Genomic DNA, 21008 nt, shown 5'->3' with positions numbered 1-21008 from the left:
GCTGATGGTCTGGGTTTTTTTCTTGTTTTGTCCATACCTTTTTGTTGTAATTTATATTAGCAATATGTAGCTTAATTTATTTTCCAGTGTGATCTCTGTTGCTCTCCATTGTGTGTTGACATTGGTAGAGTTGCTGGACAATACCTGACTCTACTGTAAGGGTTGCAGCCCTCTAGCTAAAAAACAAAGGCCAAGTTTCTGGTGGTCAAAGTGGTTCCCCAAAACACACAACAGCAAGTTTACTGAATGCCAAGTATATGTAACTGTGAAGTCAGGAATAATGTACCCCTTGAAACACTTCAGACTTTATTATTCTTAAGTGTATTAATACATGTTTGGAGCAGTCCAGGTAAAGCACAGAGCATAATGGCTACAAAGTGCTACTTAAGGTTACTGATTATTTTGATTAATTGGGGCATTTTTATTAGATCTCTTGAATATTTTATTTTGTTAAAGCATTTGATTGCTTTTAGAATTGTTTTAAAAATAGGTGGAGTTTCAGAGCATACGCAGGATCTTTTGGGATTCATGTTTAATCCAACAATGCCACTAATATGCTGTGAGATCTTGGGCAATATTGAATTTCACACTTGTCATTTTTCTCTTGTTTATTAGTTGTGACACAAACAATTTTATTGATGTTACTTTGATTAATTGCTGTTGGAGGAAGAAAATACTGAAAAAGTGCTAAGCTGTTCTGAGAGAGTATTTAAGTAATTGTTCAGGACTTCTGAAGTTTAACATAATTTCTTAACTTACATTGCACTTAATTATTGTCATCACTATCAGTTTTCAAGGACTTTTATTGAGTTAATAAGTAACAAGACTGTTGATTGTTTCATTGTGTATTTACTTTCATTCTTGTCTAGAGATGACCCATCTGTGATAAACATTTCTGATGAAATGGCAAAAACTGCTGTGTGGAAGACATTGTTGATATCCTCAGAGAATGCAAAAGATAAGGAGTCAAGCTTTCCTTCTAAAAGGTCTTAATTTTTTTTTTTACTTCATTGTACTTTATATATTGGTGTCAAACCAATTTTAGAATATTTTGCCAGGGGTTAGAAAGATTTTTAGCATTTTTCAGTTTTATTTCTTATGTCCAGTCATAATATTCTGAGCTGAAGACACAAATTCACTATTTATTTAAAAACAAAAATCACAAATATTTGCATGGTAATTAGTTATGCTCCAGTGGAAAATGAAGTTGAGCATGCCTGATGCTTGTGTAATGAACCACCAGCCTCCACCTGGATATTGCACAACAGCTGTTGTGTTTGTTCTGCTTGCTTTGGTTCTTTCCTCCTGAAAAAGAAGTGATCATCACTGCCCTGGAAATAGCTGTATGAAGAACCCAGTACTCTGAATGCAATCTAATAATTTTGGAGTGAAAATAATTTTATGATTGCATCATTTCTTTAAATTTTTCTGCCTACTTCACTTGTACTCAAAACAGTAAAGTAATTTTAAATTTTAGTCCTGTAAAATGAAGCTGCAGTATTTTATCTGTGCTACACAGAAATAAGAAAATATTAAATTCAAGAACAGTGTGATTTTCTAGGAGAATTTTTTCCTTTGCTTCCATAAATTTAAAATTTAACTATTTTCTATTTAATTCCTTTGAATCACACTTCTGTCATAAGCTCCCCTTCCTAATCACTCTAGAAGCTCATTCCCCAAAGGTAAGACCTTGTCCCCAACCTTTTCCTTGATTTTGTCTTCCAATTCAAAATGGTGTCACCTTGGAACCCAAACTGACCTTGTGTAGTTTTTGGGGAGACAGAATGAGAAGAAATTTCAAATAAGAATGTAAAGTGTCTTCATTAAAATCCAAAATATTAGAATTTGAAATTTACTCTGTATTTAAAATAGTGTATTTAAATAGTGTAGTGTATTCAGATGTCAAACTGAATTTATTCCTAGTCTTCTTTTTTAAAATACAGAATTATATTCTGCCCATTTCTAAAATACACTTTTCAAAAGCCATGTTTGAAACAGATAGTCATTGTGTCAAGGTGAACAGATGCAGTAAGAGAACACTTACAGTGATACACATTTTTTAATTTTGTCATCCTGAAATAGCATGGTACTTTTCAGTGTTGTTCTTTTCCCTGTACTGCAAAAACCACTCTGAGCAGCTGATGACCAGAGAACCTTCATTTCAGACACCCATGGAGCAGCCCACTAATGTGGTCATTTTGATGATATTTCCTGACAGTCAAAATAGTGTAGTTCTTGTTTGTCTTCCACCCTTCACATGGACAAAAGGATCCTGTCACAGAAATCTGTGGTGCATGGGAGGAGGATGTACTGGCGGCTTTTCTTGCCATATGACTCTGCTGTCCAGGCTGTGAAAGCCTGAGGAAAGAGAGGAACCTGATGTGGTACATTCACAGCCCCTGGGGACACAGGAGCTGTAATTTTTGGGGTGGATGTTGCTTTCTTTGGTGGTATGATAGATGATGTAAATACAACCCTCTGAACAAAGAGCATCCACAGAGATTGTGGCTCAGATAAGAGATTTAGTCTTTAAACTGCAGTGAAATAGAAACTAATTTTCTAAAGGTTGCATTTTCAATCTTGTTCTTGTATCTATGCTCTTGAAAACAGACTTGAGAAAAAAATGTAAGATTTTTCTGGTTTTAGATGTGAGTGTCCTTTTGTAGAGGAACAGTCTTAAAGACTCTAAAATCCTGCATGTTCAGGTGCTCTAGCTTGTCTCAGATTCTGAGAGAGGAGTAGATTCAAAGAGCTTTAACCCTGAAAGACTTTCTTTCTGATAAGCAAAGCCATACCCACCTTTAATATTAAATTATGTTAGGGATAGAAATACAAAAATATTATAAACTAAAATGAATGTATTGTTACATTAGGATATAATTTAATCCTAGGTGATTACTGAGGAAAAAAAAGCTTGGTATTGCAGCAGCTGTAAGGATAATTTTTGCAAATGATCAAGATCAGCAGTATTAGATTACACAATTTCTGCAGTATCATAGAGGGAGAAAAAAATCTCGTTTTGAAATAAATTTTACTGATGCCTTGTAAAGTTCAACTACATAATATTTAGTACCCCTTTCTGCTGTCAGTTCTGCTTCCTTATATCTCAAAATATTATTAAATGAGGATACTTAAATTATTATAGTGTATTATGCTTTTATGTAATGCCTTTCATGCAAGGCATTAGCCAATTAACAGGAAGTTACTCCTATTAATTAAATGCTGAGTAGACTTGGCCAATTATAAACTAAGATCATCTACAAGAAGAGATTTTAGGCTGGAAGGGTTTATACAAATGACTTCCCAGCCTGATGCATGGATAATTTCTATTACAAGATGTGCCCTGGCCCTGATCCTGTGAAGTACAATCATGTGAGGGAGTTCTTACATCCCAGGCTCCAGAATGTTTTTTACCTGTCTAAAGAGAGGACTTAGATGGGATTCAGTCAAGTTGCCTAGCCATATTAAAATTCCCAGGGACCTAAAAGTCTGTCTTTGAGTCTTTCTTGGTAGAACTGAGCACCAAGGCATTTGTCTGAAACACAGCCCTCTTTGGTACATGTAAATAAACATTCCTCTGTCTTTGCTTATAATATTAAATCCTTTAGAGAGCAATTTCAAAGCATATGCAGATCTGACCACGGACAGGACAGACTTCGCTGGTCTTTTGAAATATTGGAGAAAGAGGCATCTGTCACTTTGGTAGGAGTGAGTTCCTTTTTCTACCTGAAGATATGAAAATCCCACATCCCAGACCTTCCTGCTCAGGCTTGTTAGACTACTCCCTTGGTAGGGAGGAGGAGAGCTCCGTCTCCTTTACAGACCCACCAGTGACGTGTTTTACTGGAAAAAGACTGGACTTGTCCTTTTTTTTTCAAATTTCTCAAGGCATTAAAGCCCACATCTGCAGGAGCTGCTCAGAGATGTGAATCCTAAGTAGAAGGAAGACTTTCCTGATATCACAGAGGCACCTAAAACGTGGAAATATTATAGACTGTAAGGCACACAACACCTCAGTGTTTGCTTTTACTAAGCACAGGTAACTCCCTGCCTGCTGTACTGCTGCACTTTCAATTCATCCCCCTCCGGAATTTGTTTGCATACCCTTTGTGTGCAGAAAGTGTAACATACCCAATTCTATCACTGTTCTATAGAAGGTGACAGATTTGGCAGTTGAAGTGGCAGAAGTTGGTATTCTTTAGCTATTTCCATTAACACCTCTGGAAGCTGCCATAGGCAGAGAAGTAAGCTTTGGCTGAACTGAATTGTATCCTTAAAGCAATTTTTATGTGAAGAAAAATGTCAAATGATTGTAGAATTGTGCATGAATCACCTTAAGAATTTGAGAATTGATCTTGCTTTCTTTTAGCCTTGTGTAACTCAGCCTATTTCTCATTCATTCTAGTTAAGGAATTATTCCCATGAAACCTGGTAGGTTATGTGCTTGCTACAGGTTTGTTCTCAGAACCATCTGGTTTTTTTTTAGATACCCTGCCACTCTTTGTTGAAGGCTTGATTTGCCTGTGTTGTGAAAACCTCTTTGCATTTTCATACTGTGATTGAGACTCATTGGAAGAACATGACTTTTTATTTATTTACGCTGTTGTAAATTAGGACACTCACACACACAAAAAAATCATCTGCTTTGCACGTATATTGCTTTCTGTAGGCAAATCAACGTTGTTTTAACTGGGAAAAAAAAAGCTGAATCCAAATTTGAACTCTGGTTTGGAGTTCTGATTGATACGGCTTTTGTCTGATCTTTCAGTTTTGTTTGTTTTTAAAATTTATTTCCTTATAATGTATACATGAGGAAGTATGTATTACACTCACATGGGGAATATTGTCTCTCCCTATCCTCCCCAGACTTCTGCTCTCCCCAATCAAGACTGAAAGCCAAATATTTGTTGGATATTGGCTTGCACTGGTCTAGTTCAGAAACATTCCTTCTAAATGTACAGTTGAACAAGAGAATACATTTTAAAGACAGGAAATACTTACTGTGACCTCTTGTTTGTTCCATTTAAGAATGCGCTGGTATTGTCTGAGAACCGTGCCATTACCATTATTTAGTAAATTAAGTTGTATTTGCCAAAAAATGAAAAAAAGAAATGGCTATCTTTGCTTGCATGCTGGCTGTCTCTGTACATCTGAAGTTCTTTACCTACCTTGTCACTAAAATGCTGGCTGATGTCTTCTACACCATTCAGCACAGAAATTTTCACTTGCTTTCCCAGTTTGTGCCATGAAGCATGAAAAATAAAGTATCTGTGCAATGTTGTTTTTCAGGTAGATAATTTAAATATATATATATATGTGTGTGTGTGTGTGTGTGATAGTGCTACTATAACTGGGTTTTTTTGTTTCCCCTTTCATTTCCTAGTGCTGAAATCAGAAAAGAGAAGAAAGCTGACTCAGGGAAAGGTGTTGACCGGGAGACTTGTCTATGACTTGCTCTTCAAGTAATTTTTTTACAAACAAATTAAAGGAGTGCCACAACCACTAAATATAAATTATTTACCTTGTAACTTTTGTCTTTCATCTCAAACTAGCACAGGTAATGTAGTGCAATACTTGTCTCATTCCACCTTGTCTACCTTGTCTAGTATCAATGTAAATGTCTGCAGTAGCCAATGCAAAAAATCTGTGTTCGTTGCTGATCTTGGCCATTTATCAGTAGTCGTATCAGAAATGTAATAAGCAAATTTTCTTTCAAATTCAACTTTCCTGTTAATAGGTTTGTACTGTATTTTGCTACTTTTTCTGTGTGAGAATACTTAATAATCTTGATTCAGAATACTTAATAATCTTGATTCAGGATGAACTTGAAAACCCTTGTTCCATTTTTTTTTTTTTTTTTTTAAATCACCTAACTACTAAATTATTTCAGGAGACCCAAACTGGCAAGCAAACATTAAGAAGCTGATAAAATAACAACAGATCTGACCCTGTGAATAAACTAACAAGGATAATTCTTTCCTCCTTAAACTGTCCTTTTGAAGTCATGGATTACTTATTTTACAATGTGAATTGCAGGGTCAGATTCCATATTTATGAAGTTTTCCTTGATTTAATACAGTGTATTTAATATTAAAATTTGTATGTAACTGGAACATAGTCCTAAATATATATAAATATATATATATATATAAAATTATATATATTAAAACATTTTCTCACCTTAGCTAAAGAACACCACCACATCCTTTGATGTGAAACATGGGTATGGTATTTCTTAAAATGCGATTTGTGATTAAGGTATCTTCTCTTGTATTGTATGAATGTTGCCATGAAAGGCCAAACAAATGCATTTTGTCATTAATCAATACATTATTTTATAACAGGGAAAATTTTGTAGATAAAAACTATACCCCACATGCAGTTTTATCACCTGCCCAATGATCTTCCTCTTTACTGCCTAAAATTTAGCCACATAAAGGGCGTATTTATATTGTCTTCTCTCCACTAACAACTGTAAACCTCTTCATTTCAGAGATTGTGTATAATACTTAAATGGATATCCTGCTGTTGTTTTGTTACAGCTCTTTATTATTCCATCAAGTACATATTGATTAAGAGATAAAAACAACCTTGAAACGTAAAATGTCGCTTTAAGGCTATTACATTTTTCGTAATGGATTTTGTTACTGCCCGATCCTTCAAGCTGTTCTTTTGTGTAAAGGACTGCGAGATTAGGTGTTGAGTGAATAGGAATGTGGAGCTAAAGTTTTATCATGTTATTTGGAATTCACTGATTTTTAAATTTTTTAGGATAAATTTTTAAATTATTAAGATGAAAGCTAACTCTATTATGCTGTAACTTTGAATCCTCAAAATAAGAATTGTAGTCTTGCAATCTTCGTAAGAACTCATTCATAGGGCTCTAACATTCCCAAGCTTTCCCAAATGAGCTAATTTTCTATACAACTTGTGAACAAGTTTTCCCATTCAGCACATTTAAAGTATTCCAATGTTTTTGTGTATGTGAGTGTGTATGTTTTAATACTTTAGCCATAAATAATTGCATTTTGCTGCAAACTTAATAGGGTCACTGTTTACCTTAAATTTAAATTTACCTTAGCATTATCAAAGCCCATTAAAAGCCATTTTTATGGAGAAAAAAAAAATCTAATGGACACGAAGAAGGATTCACATCTAATTCAATGTTTGTATATGTAAATTTAGGAAAAAAATGCTGATGCATTAAGGTTAAATGCTTTGTTTTGTGTACTTGATGATAAATTGTAAGATTCCAATTGTTTTAAGGTTAGTATAGAAGCTCAATACTGGTTTGTCCTGAAAGCAGCCTGATGGTGTTTTAACATGTTGCTGACTTTGTTACAGATAATGTATACAATCAAAATGTATTAGCTTCACTTGACCAACTCTTAGAATATTAAGAAATCAGTGTATTCAATGGCATTCTGTATTTCTGTTCAGTATTTCAGAGTGGTTTTATTTTAAAACACTCTGGTTTTGCGTGAATTTAAGTGCTTTTCCAATGTTAATCTTAACATTCTGAAATCAAACACAATATAAAGCAGATGTAGTGCTATATTTACTTCTAATTTCATATTCCTGGTCAAAATTACTTAATTTCTTGGATGTAATTTATTACAAAAGTTTATGTGTACATGTGAATAGACTATTGTGTTTTTCACAATTAAGAAATGTTATGTGAAAATAAATATTTATCCTAACTAATTTTCAATTTTATTTTTATACTGAAAAACTCAGAAGAGGTTTGTAATATCATGTGATATTTAAAATGTCTACCTGACCTGAATGTGCTTCACAAATTAATGAGTGGTAGAGCCCAGCATGGCTCCCTTTTCAAGTGGAATCTCACTGAAACATGCAAGGCTGTGAGTGTTGGCTCCCTGGGTGGAGGTGGTGGTGATGTCCTGGGTCTGACCTTAGCAGTAGGTGTGACACTGGGGACAGCTCAGAGCTCACTGCTCCAGGAAGAGAATGCGAATGAAGCTCCAATTTTCTACTCCTGAGCTGAAGCCCCTTCAAGATGGTGTGGAGCAAGCAGGAGTAGATGGATCTTTTTAGAGATTAATAGGTAAGGTCATACAATTTAAAATGCTACTGCTCTTCTCAAAACCTTCAATTTCTGCTACTGAAAAACTTTAAAGCCAGAAATTGCAGTACTACGTACAGTATTAAGTATTAAGACTCCATCTTAATAAATTCCTTTTGAGCTTCTTCACTGATTATTAAAGCAAAAACTAGAAGTCTCTCAGCCTAAGAATGGTAACAGTGACACCTCAAGCTTCAGCTGCTTCTGTTAGGATTTTACACAAAGTGTATTGTACAACAAAATTAAACATCCATTTCACATAGTAAAAAAAAATACACAGGAAAAAGGTGATTGGTAGATGTTTGACTAACTAGTATGTTGCAGTAATTCAGGCACAACTGATTTCTAGCTTTGAACTTCAATGAAATGACCTAGATGTTCTGTGACCTCAGTTTTATTTGTTTACCTGCACTCATGCAGCTTAAACAAGTTGTCAGTTCCCTGAGGTAGCTCTATTGCCTGCATTATTTTTGGAGCTGAGGGAGTTCCACCAGAGTGAAAAATTAGACACCAAGTTGATGTTAACTAGGACACTTACTGTAGCAATTTGTTTTAAAAATTGTATTAATGTCTACTAGCAGTGTATCTTAAGAGGGTGCTTTCCAGACAAAAAAAGATAATTAGCATTGCATTGTGTTATGCCTCACAAATAAAACAGTTAAAAGGGGATGATGGAGTGAGAGCACAGAAGAGTTTCCCAGTAAGATGCTATGATCATTAAGGTATGTCAGATGTAGAGTTACATCTTAATGAAAGACCATATAATTTCTAGTTTCACTTATTTTTTTAAATGTTTCTCTGATTATACTACTTTTTGCACTTATCAAATGAGACCCTGCTGAAAGTAGTTTTTTGGATTACAGAAACACTTTTTTTGGTCTTTATGACAGTGTGAGGGATAACATTAAAATAAATCCTATTTACCCTTGCATATACAAGCCACATCATAATGATATTTTTTTTATAATAATAATTATATTTTTTTATAACCTGTCTATGTTGCTGGGATCCACCTTATACTGATTTAGGTGTTTTTGTCTTGAGTCAAAAGAATGAGAGACATGATGATATAACCTCTTGGTGATAACTGACAGCTTGCAATCCTGTAGAACTTTAACTGGTGCCTCTCTACAGTAGAGCCACTACTGAACCCAAGATGGTATTTGTAAAACCCAACTCTAGTGTGTTTCAAAAAAACACCAACAAGCAGAACAAAACCACACATCTTATTTTGTGAGTCATAGAATTGTTAGTTTGTGAAAACAAAATCTGATTTTCTATTTGAGGCTTTCTTATTTAAGGACAAGCTGCACAAAGTGTCTTAACATTCTTCCCCACGCTTTATCTGTCTGCATGAGTACTTTTACATTCACACCTAATGTCACTAATAACCCACAATACAGACATAATCAGATGCTGGCATGTAATATCAAGAAGCTAAGTGTTAGATAATCATGTCACACTCCATTACATGATACCATTACACAAAATCAGAAACTTCACTGTAAGTCATCCTCAAAATTAATAGGGATTAAAAAAAAATCTTCTTCTGAAGCAACATATTCAATGATACAGACTACAAGTTCTTTCATAAATTAATATATTTATTATTTTAAAGCAGTACAATTTTTAGTACAAGTGGATTGCATTTTTTCTATGTGAAATTGAGAAAACTAATCTTCAGATTAGATGGAGAAGCCTACCTGGAGTGCTGTAAAGAAAGCAGACGTTTATTGGTAGGCTGTAAGAAAAGCACTTTTGCCAAAGAGCATGTTGAAAGAAGAGTGACAGTCCAGCCCTTGCTTTAAGTGACTGCTAGTTTGCATTGTAATGTTTTATGTTTTAGGGTAAGAACCAGTTTCTATTCATCAGTACATGAGCAACTCCATTAAAAAAATGGGGGTCTTGTCAAGTTCCCAGAGGACATGTTTCAGTGCAGATTCCCAGAGTAGCCACCATTTTTACTATAAAATAAGCAAAAATCACAGTGCTATATGATAGCACACAAAGAAATTCAGTGCCAGTGGTTTGATTAGGTATCACTCAAAATCTTTGGTGAAAGCTGATTACATGCTTTCCTTGCAAGAGTTCTGCAACCATAATACAAGAGGTTGCAGAGGAAATACGCTTCAGGAACTGCAGGATGGAGTGTTTCCATTCTGCACATACTAACATTGCAGTACTCCTGATACTGATTCTAAAATAATAATTATCAAGCAAGCCTTACAAATTTCTGCAAAGATGTTTCTTCATTATTTCCACAGAAACTACCTCAGGGTTCATTTCATTTTTGATTTTTTTTTAATTTTAGTTTTATTCTGCAACTGATTGCCATGTGTCATCTTTATCATTCATTATCTTGATATAGAAATCGGACTCTTTTCTCTTTTAGGCTGAAATATCAAAAGGTAATTACTCAAGCAGCTATCATGCTTCCTAGAAGTCTGCAACATCATTCTGGTGATGTTAAGACCTGATTAAACACAATCAATAAAAATGCAATAGTTGCTTGGCAACAGGAATCATTATAAAGATTAGCATTTCATTGTGTACACTGGTATCCCAAGAGCTGACTCTTATCTCATCTTGATTTATACTGGCTCAGAGTACATTATCTTGAGAGTTTTCTGGAGAAGTACCATCACTAACAAGCAAGATGCTGGTGCTAGGGCAGTGAGAAACACTGCTTTATGAAGTGGCTCATATGGGTATAAATATGCTTATGTGCTCGACCAGAGATGGAATGGTCCTTGTCAGTGTACCACTGTGTGAAAGAGAAATACAGAGCATGTTAGTTGCAGCTACATCTGAATGATATAAATCAGACATGACAGACATAAAAACCAGTGCAGCTATTTAAAATGATCCTAGCATGAGGCTTTCAGCATTTCAACAAAGACATGATGGGGTAGGAAGCTGTTATGACTCTTTAGCTCCTTCTTTGCATGTGGGACATGATCTGTTTTTATGCTGAAGGTGTAAAAACATGTGGCTTGTCCACATGGAGGGTAGACTCAGCTGTTCAGTAACAAGGGTGCCTGACCTCTCCCTCTGTATGTCCTTTGAGTAAGGCTGAAGGAAAACCATGCACTTGGTCCTCTTACACATCATCCATTTTAGCACTGCTCCCCAAAGGCTGAGAGAATGTGGGAAAGGAGAGCTTGCACCTTGGTCTGAGAACTTCCATGCACAACCTAAGGAAGGGCAAATAGCTGCTTGTCTTAAAAGTTCAGTTAACACCAGACGTGATGGACAGGTTATCTGGGGTTTTGCTGAAGCCAACCTTTCCTTTTATCCTATCTCTAAGACACTATTCACTGCACTTGGGTATATGCAAAGGTTGGGACTGGCTGTTTAACACAAAAAGTTTAAGAAAATGAAAGATTAGGTCAAAAGGGTCAAGTATGAGATGGTCTTGCTTTACAGTTTTTCTTGTGCAGAAATAAAACACGTGCTTTATGTTCACATTTCAGTTACTGGATATGAAATGCAACTACATCAAATTTCATTTAAGAAGGCAATGAATTTATACCTTACCACAGGGAACTTACGTTATTATTCTTATTTATATAATGATAAACAAAACAGAACCATACCATTGCCTGAAAATCCACTTCAGCATCAACAAGAGCTTTGGAAATCTGTGCTGCTTGCTGAAAGTGAACATTATCTGAAAAGTGGAAGAGGAAAAAGGTAAACAAAAACTGCTTCTGTAATACTCTGGGGGAAAATCAAAGCAATGAACACATTAGACTCCCCAGCACTGCTGACTGAAACACAGATTAGTTGCAAAAAGCAGTATTATTTTATTGACGCAAATGTAACAGCCTTGCCCCTTCATGCTTTTGTTTTGTCAGTAGTAGAATTGCGAACCTGTCTGTAATACTAAAATGTCTAATTAACTGCAACTCACCATCTGCTGTTCCATGAATAAGGAGATACTCAACTTCCTTGAATTTTTCAGCTCTGGCCATTACTGTTGAACTCTGAAATTAAAGGAAAAAAAAGAAAAAAGGTGCTATTTATTAGGATGTGACTTGCTACCAACTGACTTTGATTCGTGTTGACACAGTCTGGGGTCCTTCAGCTAAAACCAAGCACAGCCCTGCTTACCGCGCTCTGAACCGCCACGGGACGCGGTCGCACAGCCAGGGGCTGGGTGCTCACACTCAAACCACCCCACACCCACCTGCAAGGGGTACCCTGTTGGGGCTGTGAAGGAACAGCAGCTGCAGAGGGGACCAGCTGTGCAGCGAGGCACATGGCCAGCATGGCCAGCGTGCTGGTAGCCGCCAGCACACCGTGTGCCATAGGTTTCCTGTGTGACTGCAGACAAGTTAAAAAAAATGTTGCCATGGCAACAGTGCACCCTGTGAGAGCAAGGAGTAGTTCTTGCAGAGGCTACACACGTTATCTTCCCCACCACAAGGTTCACTTGCAGGTAAGGCACCAGAGCTAAAACTGCCTCAGGCTCCAGTAAAATTGGGCAATGAGAAGTTTAGAAAAATGTGCTCTCCAAATATGAAAGAGAAATGCCTCAACAAAAATCACTAGACCAAATATCTAAATAGAAGTCAAGCTACATTTTGGGAATGGAAACACGATACAGTGATGAAAAGACGAAATAATCAGCAACTACGATTATTCAGGAAATTTAAAATATAGTAACAACATACTCCCTAGAACATTCTAGCCTACCTGAATTGCTACACTAAGTAAAGAATGAAGACACTAAGGATTGCAGATAAGATTTTTAATTTGGGCAAGGAAAGTGAATAGGATGGTGCTCTGCCGCGAGCAGAGGAAGAGGAACAACAGGGACAAGACATTTTAGGCTTGATAAAACAACCAGTTAATCTGGCAAGAAAAACAATACTAAAAATTATAAATGGAAGAATTTAGTGTTTGGCTTTTTTTTTCTTCCCCATTTTGTACATGTGCAAGACTGTATCCTTGCACAAGGAATTGCATTTTGAACCACAAAAAAGTCAAATACATTATACAGCCAAGACACATAAGTGTTCTAATTTCCTTATGTCTCTTGTACACTCATGTATCTTTAAAGCAAGTACAAATATTAAATTCCTTTTGTCATGGCAGAATAGTGTACCAGAACCCTTCCATAAATGAAATGAGTTATTTGTATGTATTCAATGAAATCTAAAAATCAAGTTCAGCAGAGAGGGCAAAATACCCCCACCCTCCAGTCTGTAAAACTGCAACTCTTTTGACAGTGAAAGACTAGAGAGCACCAGAAATCCAGTATATGGAAATCCACCAACACTGGAAGCATGACACTTTCCATTTAGATGATTTGGTAGCATGGAGTAAGAACATTTAGCTGCGAGTGCCAAAATATGGAGAGAGCACTTTGATGCACTGAGGAATACTGGCAAAGCAGCTGACCAAAAGAATAAATGAGAAAGAAATGGCCCAGTGAGATTAATGACAAAAAATCCCCAGTAACAACAACAAAAACCCAACCCCAAACCAACCAATATCCTTTGAGTAAATAGTTTTCCTCACATGCAGAGGGAAACTTGATAGATCACCTTGCTACGCTTTCTTCCAGAAAACCAATGCTGTTTTAAGTAAACCTTCTGTGAGTGAAGCCTGATTTAAGCTACACTTCTGAGAACTTGACTTGGCAAAAGCAGTTTTAGAAAGAGTATGTCATTATTTTTCCTCTTCAGGCATTAAATAAAATAGACTTATTTATAAAAATACTTCAGAGAGAAGAAGCATATGAGATACTTTCTCTGCTTTTTTATCACTGGTGATACTTCACTTGATGTACTCACACTCAACACGAAGAGTCCCTTCCCTAAAACATGCTTTAAGGACACAAAGTACCTTTGTGTCCTTAAAGAAGGCTGCAAGATAGGGAGCACTCTCAAGTTAGGCACAATTAGACAACAAAGCAACAGCAGCTGAGTAAACCTTAAGTGGACAGTAAAAAAATACAACTTTATTTACCACTTCCCTTTTATAGTTATACTGCTGGGACAAAGGCTCTGAAAAGGTAATGTACACAAGTACTGAGAATTAGGCCCTGCTGAGTGTAACTGGCTTTTCTAAAGATCACACAGCAGTCAACATTTTATCAGCACTCCACAAACAAGTTAAGGTTTGGCTGAAACTGAAGGTCTCTCTCCCTTTAGCATATTCTCAGATAATAGAACAAATGTCAAATCAGTACAAGATGGCATATTTACAAAATTGTACCCTGTTTTGCATAACCTAATGATGCAGCAGTTCTTAAGGACTGAACATTTCAAATCTGCTAGAAAAAGATTGCCAAATCTATGACTGTTTCAAACACTTGCCAAAAGCATATCAAATTCAGAGTGAACTGCAAAATAATGTTCTCACAAGTTGAACAGTCTCTTTGGTATGCTTTACATGGCTACTGTGTCTGACCTCCAGAGTTCTGCCCTGATTCAGTCTCAAGTCTTTTGCATCAGGGATGCTTCTTCCAGGCCGCCACTCAGCCTAGGATTATATCAGGAGCACCACCCATGCTTGCTCCTCTCTTTTACAAAGCTCTGATTTTTAATAGTTTACCTTAAAAGACACTGAACATACCTAATCAGCCCACTTAGGAGTGTGAGTCCTCCCTCAGATTTGAATCCTGACAAACAGTATTTAACATCTCAGATTCTCTGCCTTTAATAACTGTAAAACCTCATGTCACAGTAATAGAAAGGTAGGATGCACCTCTCTTATCTCAAGTAATTTCTTGAATCTATACATTCAGTCATTAATAATACTCTCCATGTTAGCAATGTGCCTAGCAGTGTTCATCTTCTCTGAACAGGTGTGTACACCATCTCATTTCTTTTAAATCAGGGTGCATACTACAGTTTATGCAACTTTTCACACCAGCTTTATAGCAATGCAGCAGGAGAGAGAATATATGATGCAGCACACAAACCTGACAGCACAGAGTTAGCAGTGCAAGCTTTAACAGCTTCAGCTGTATGTACTAGCTTTCAGCACAGATTCTGCATTCACCTCAAAAAACATTCATTTCAGCAAACAGCTCTTGTCAGTGTCAAGGGGCCAGGAGGCTGGCTATTGGAACTGGGACATGGAACAAAGGGGCTGTAAGCCAGGAACATACTGGGCTGAAGTCAGTAAAGGTCTGCAGCAATAACAAAATCCCGTAACGCTTTCACTGAGGCTGCATGAAAAACAACAAACTCTCTTCTCAAGCTACCCCACCCTCCAGGTTAAAAGTGAAGTCCAACTACTATATTATTTGAAGCTTTTAACAACAAATGAGGATTTAAGATGCATTTTCCTTTCTCTAGGAGCAGCAGCGAAGTGTGACAATCTGATCTAGGCAATTACTCCTCCTCCATCTAGCCACCATTCTCCCCAATTAGTCCTCTGAGTAACACATTTGAAACCTTTAGCTCTTTGGTACTGGCAGTTTCAACGTGGCCATTGCCAGCAATGGATACCATGCCAAGAAAATCCGACTCCTGGCTTGAAAGGATTAAACAGTCCTCTGTTGCCATCTGTGCCGTGAAGCTGGTGAGTGACTTTGTGCACCCAGAGCGTTAACGTTCGTTCTGCACAGCGACAGTAACTTGTATTTACACTGCTACCTCACAGACCTCCTACTCTTCCCACTGCCTTAAAGAAACGCTTTTGGAAAAAGGCAGGCAGGCGGCTGCAGGCTGCTGGTCAGTGCCTGCTGGGCCCAGTAACTCAGTGGTTAGAAGAGGCAGACGCAGACACAGCAGCAAGGTGTCCAGCAGTCACTACCATTGTTCCCAGTCTTGACCAGAACGTCTCATATAGCAGTTGACATCACTAGAGTACTGTAAGTATGTGTCAAACCACATGTTTCAGTATATATATATATATATATATATATATATATGTATTTATACGTTTTCTCGTATTTTTAAATCAATCCAACAACCTCCACTCTTTTTTTCTACCCATGACACTTTTAATGCACACAACCAGTGCTAAACTGTCTTCTACTCTGCTTACCAACCCAAACACAGAGAATGCTCTATCTCCTCCTCTCACATCAGTGTTTGGTTCCAGTATCAGCACGGCTGGACTCTTCTGTGAAACATTCCAATAACCAGGCCACAAAGTACACCTCAGATCCCTCACAGTTCTCCCATAGCCATTGTATTTTCACCTAGGCCTGAAGTTTAACAGAACGTCACAGAAAGTTTGGCTGTTCTGCCTTATGCCCAGCTACCTGTGACTTCAAAATGCCCCTGAGGCAACAAAAGTCGTCTGGCACATAGAAGAGCAAGTCAAACAATTGATTAATCATGCTGTAACAAGGACAAACAATATACATGTAATTTGCTTTCAGCAGGACACATGAAAATTCCCTCACTTCTGTACAAACACTGGTCATATTAGAACAAACTTTGGACCCTGTGTTTATGGAGATCAGGCCAACATTTCAGTCCTGACACTGCTGGCTCTCAGTTGGTCTGCAATTTGATATATTCACAGTACAGACAGACCTGCCTATCTGTCAAAGTGTTCTACTATTGAGGAGATTTTGCTTTCCCTGGAAAAAACTTGTGGATTTCTAAAGCAGGGAAGTTCACACAATATCCATTTAAAAAAAAATAAAAATTACATTTTATAGAGAATGGGAGTACATTTGTTTCGTGAAAAATGTTTAAGATAAAGCATACTTTGCCCACAAACATAAATTTTAAAACAAATTTGCTTCTTGGTGGTTAAAAAAAAAGTTTTTACAGATTGTTTTGCAGGCTACAAAGTGATCAAATGGAAGTAAATGTAATAAAAAAAACTCCAGAACACCAAAACACCAAATAAACAACAGAAACTCCACACCATTCACCAAGAAGAAGCTGCCTTGTGTAAATCCAAACACGTGAAACTACAGCCTCTAACAGCACAATGCAACAGTTCTAGCAGGAAAGAAGAAACGAACTTATTTCTTCCCACAGGGAAACAACTAAACTGTTTAAAGAACAATACAGCAGTTTAGAAATGAAACAACACACCAAAAAATGAAATAAAGTGATTTCTTTCTTACATTATAGTTCTTCAGATTATCATTTGCTGTAGGAAGGCCCATGTATCGCTCTGTGTAGATTGAATCTGAAATTTAAAAATCCCCAAATTAGAATCTGCTACTGAATTTTCAGTCTGTTTACCATTAAGTTTACCCATCGATACAAGCAGTAACAATGCATATTGGAAATCATGTTCTCCACAATGAGGGGTGTAGGTAACCATCGTTATTCAGAATATTTAATCTTGTTGCCATGGACACCTGAATGCTGAATATTAATATAGTACTATGTGTCAGTGTTTCCTTATTGTTATTCTTTCACTAATCCTAAAAAAAATACTGAAAATGTTGCAGTAAATAATTAGCATCTGAAAAAAAAATCTTATTTATCTAAATATTTACTACCAAAAATCTATATTATGAAAATATAGTAGTATATTAGGATTCAGTTTGGCTGAAAAAAAAAATAAATTCCTACATATTTTTTGCCATTTTACCATTTGCTGCTTTAAGCCATACAAATTAATGCTCTGTTGCCACATCCTAATGCCCATTTGACTTTTCATCAGAATTGTTGCACTAGAGGTTTTTTATGCTGAACATGTATGCCTCTATAATCCTTCATTTAACTAGCTAAAAGTGGAATTTTAGTGATCTTGATTGTTAAAAAAAAAAATTCCCTGTTATATTGTAATATTCATGTTGAAAACATTATGAAGACGTTGCTATGTCCCCAAAAGACTACTGCTACTGCCTGGTATGATCTGATCTGCTGAATTAGCTGTTATACAGCCTCTGTGCTAGTTGCAGAATGATAAATTATGCCTTATTTAGTAGAGGTTTGCCAGGGAAAGCTTTCTCTTGAATGTTTCTGGACAAATGAAAATGAGAAAAATGTTAAAATGCGTTCAGATTGTACCAGCACCTATTTATAACTTTACATATTTTTTAAAATTATGTAAATTTAATACTGGGAGAAGGGCCCCTATAACTGTATTTCTAGTCTCATGCTCTGAAGGCTTGAATCATGTAGAGACTTGTCCACTTGATCAGGTTTTTCTCACATCAAGCTATTCTCAAGATGAATTAGGTTTATAAAATCCACATTTTAGATGCTGAAAAAAAACCTGACCAACCAACCTAAGGCAATTCAAATCCTATTCTGTTACTTTGAGGGAGTAAATTACAATTCAAGTTCAAAGTTAATCCTCACAGTTCATTCTTATAAATGAAGTTTCATTTTGAAGACACAAGAGTTTAATTGAGATGGATTTCTGACACACAGTGCTGGTTTCAAAGCAAACACAGACACATTTCAGCAGTACTACCAATAGTACAATGGCCTTCATTAATGCTTGAAGAGATTACCTGAAGTTATGGCTCTGACTTTTTAAAATGGGAAATAATATTTAGCAATTTTGTTTAATTTCAAAATGCAGTGGCCGCGAGTTCATAAAAACAGACCAAGTGGAATTTACGTGGCATCTAGTAGAAAATCAAAAGTTCAGCTCTACGAATCCACACTTTGCAGCGTGTGCACTGGAAGACATATGGGAATCCTTGTAACGAGGAAGCCCTCACATACCATAATATTGCCAGCGTGACACGGGGGCAACCGCTATTCCACACTTGAACACGCCGCTTCCAGAGCCAAGCACCATGGAGGTCACATATCCCCCATAAGACTGAGAAGAAAACATTGCTGTTATTTTAGTCGGAAGGGAAAGGATGGGGCCCATCTGCTACACAGTTCATCAGGCATTTATAGGCTCAGCGTTTTTCATATTAATGAACTCCATTCTGAATTTGGGTCAGATCTCAGCCAGCCTGCTCAGTCGGGGAAACAGGCACCAAACAGCGCATGGCAGCTGTGGCGCTGATGAGTGAGAACTTGATGGGGAAGAAGGGCGCAAACGCTGCTGAACTGTGACTCAGCTGAGGATGACTGTGTTTGGTAGCACTGCAGGCAGCAGCAAAAGACAGGAAACAAGACACTGCTGAACCGCTGTGTCCCTTCCCGTGCTGGGGGAGTGGGTGGAAGCAGAGCTCTGGCCCACAGTGTGTCTGATGAGTAGTTGCAACAGGGCATCCAAAAATTTACAGCTCCCTTGGAGCAGGCCTATGGTAGCTTGCTCCCTAACTCTCCCCCAAAGTGTCAGGAGCAAGACTCTGACTGGGGAGTGAAGGATCTGCTGAGCCTGTGGGAGGAACTGTGCAACAACACACTCCTTGCTACGCACAGAAAATTTACTCACAGTCTAGCCTGATACACAGATGAGTAAATATCTGACACACTTGAGCATCCAGGCAGCAAGACACCTAAACGCTGCCACCGACCGCCCAAACAACTGCCCTCAAAAGAATTTGAATGGGTTATTTACGAAAATGTGCCCACCTACATTCAAAAACAAGAGCTATTTTGGATCTCATTCCTGTCTTAAAACCACATTACAGGCAAAGGGAATGGCATCTTTTTTCAAAGCCCTTAAATGTTTGGTCCAAATTCAATTCCTAGATCCTTCCAATGAGATTAGCTAAGTAATGCATGCACATAGTAATTAAACACTGTATAAATGCCTAACCTGGCCACAGTAAGGATATTGCTGCTGACTCTATGGCAAACAAAATCCATGTACATAGTGACAGGCTGGCAATGAGAGGCTGACAAACTGAAAACCCAAGAGAAAAAGAAAATCTGTTTGCCCACAAGTTGAGTGTCCAGGATGAATAATCCCAACACAGCTCTAAATAGGAATGCTCTTGATCCTGAGGATCATAAAGACTTAAGATGGGACTGCATCAAATCATCAATTTCTGCAGAAAGAATTTTCCTTTCACAACAGTCATTATATGTGATTTCATATAACAGAGATATTTACCCCTAAGTGAAAAGCTATTAAAAGCACCATATTGCCATCCAGCAATTTATACACTGGTGCCTGTCACCTGCAGTGCCCAAATTTCAGTTAACAGTTTAATTCAGCACTGGAATCACTAACACTATGTACACACCTAGTTTTGCAGCTGAGGGGGTATGTATATGCTCTTAAACTATTAAATATTTCCATATACTGTGCCAGGTTTTAAGGATGCATCAAGTCAGAGAAATCTGGCCCCTGGTTGTAAATACCAGGATAACCATCCCACACAGCTGGCTCGAGTGCAATTTCACACCTTTTTATAAAAATCAGTCATCCAACTGAAGAAACACTGGTGAATATCTGCTTGGATTTTTTTTTTTCTTTAGTATAGGTTCATACTGTACACAGGAACTTGGCAGCATCTGTTTAAATGGGTATTAGTCCCTCTAGTAGTCCAAATTTCTCTTACAAAGGCTCCTGAATGATTGCAAAAGACAATATAGAAACACACTTTTAAGATGAACTTCATCAGTTCAAGCACTGGATTGTGCTGTGACCACAGAGGTGCCTCACGTGAAGCACTACAGGATCTCACACACATGGCAGCACAACAAATGGTTCTTAAAATTAAATAGTATTCCTGCCAAAATTATTTGAGTACTTACCCAACCCCAAATAGCTATTCTGCCCTTATCAACAAAGCTCATTTCAGAGAATTTTCTGAAAGCAAACAGAATAATTAAACACTTAACGGACTGCAAGTATCTGCCATTCTACAGATGTGCTTATTTCCTATCAAGTCTGCCTGTTTCTATTGTACAAATAAGCATTTCCCACTTCATCATAGTGACTGCATATGAAAACACACAACAATTCAGGCATGTCTTTAGGAAATTTAGAAAAACATCTGTGCATATGACATTCGGAAGCCCCTCAACCCACACTGACATTTGTATTGTATTAGGTTAGATTGCACAAAAATCAAATTGCAGCAGTAAGGAACAGATCAGCACATGTAAATACAGTCACCATT

At 37.2% G+C, this 21008-nt stretch overlaps 2 protein-coding genes across 10 annotated transcripts in view; one reads left to right on the top strand and one right to left on the bottom strand.

The window, feature by feature from the left end:
• SLC4A10 (solute carrier family 4 member 10) overlaps window positions 1–7704 on the top strand; it is a 148762-nt gene extending 141058 nt beyond the window's left edge. For 6 of the 9 annotated variants that reach the window (XM_086898586.1, XM_086898587.1, XM_086898589.1 and 3 more), the window contains 2 exons: window positions 870–986; window positions 5384–7704. In XM_086898586.1, the coding sequence (XP_086754712.1) occupies window positions 870–986; window positions 5384–5450 (184 nt within the window). In that variant the 3' untranslated portion in view covers window positions 5451–7704. The other 3 variants (XR_002865979.2, XM_023931116.2, XM_086898588.1) reach the window with 3 other exon arrangements.
• A 1965-nt stretch (window positions 7705–9669) lies between these two features.
• The window catches only part of DPP4 (dipeptidyl peptidase 4), a 40150-nt gene continuing 28811 nt past the window's right edge, over window positions 9670–21008 (bottom strand). Inside the window, exons 21-26 of the mRNA XM_086898585.1 lie at window positions 20641–20695; window positions 18700–18799; window positions 17136–17200; window positions 12000–12072; window positions 11683–11756; window positions 9670–10850 (exon numbers count right to left, since the gene is read on the bottom strand). Of these exons, the coding sequence (XP_086754711.1) occupies window positions 10752–10850; window positions 11683–11756; window positions 12000–12072; window positions 17136–17200; window positions 18700–18799; window positions 20641–20695 (466 nt within the window). The 3' untranslated portion in view covers window positions 9670–10751. The remainder of the gene's footprint in view (window positions 10851–11682; window positions 11757–11999; window positions 12073–17135; window positions 17201–18699; window positions 18800–20640; window positions 20696–21008) is intronic.

This window comes from Cyanistes caeruleus, chromosome 7 (genome assembly GCF_971803275.1).
Source record: "Cyanistes caeruleus chromosome 7, bCyaCae1.hap1.1, whole genome shotgun sequence".
NCBI classification, from domain to species: domain Eukaryota; kingdom Metazoa; phylum Chordata; class Aves; order Passeriformes; family Paridae; genus Cyanistes; species Cyanistes caeruleus.
This window is presented reverse-complemented; position numbering and strand designations above follow the sequence as displayed.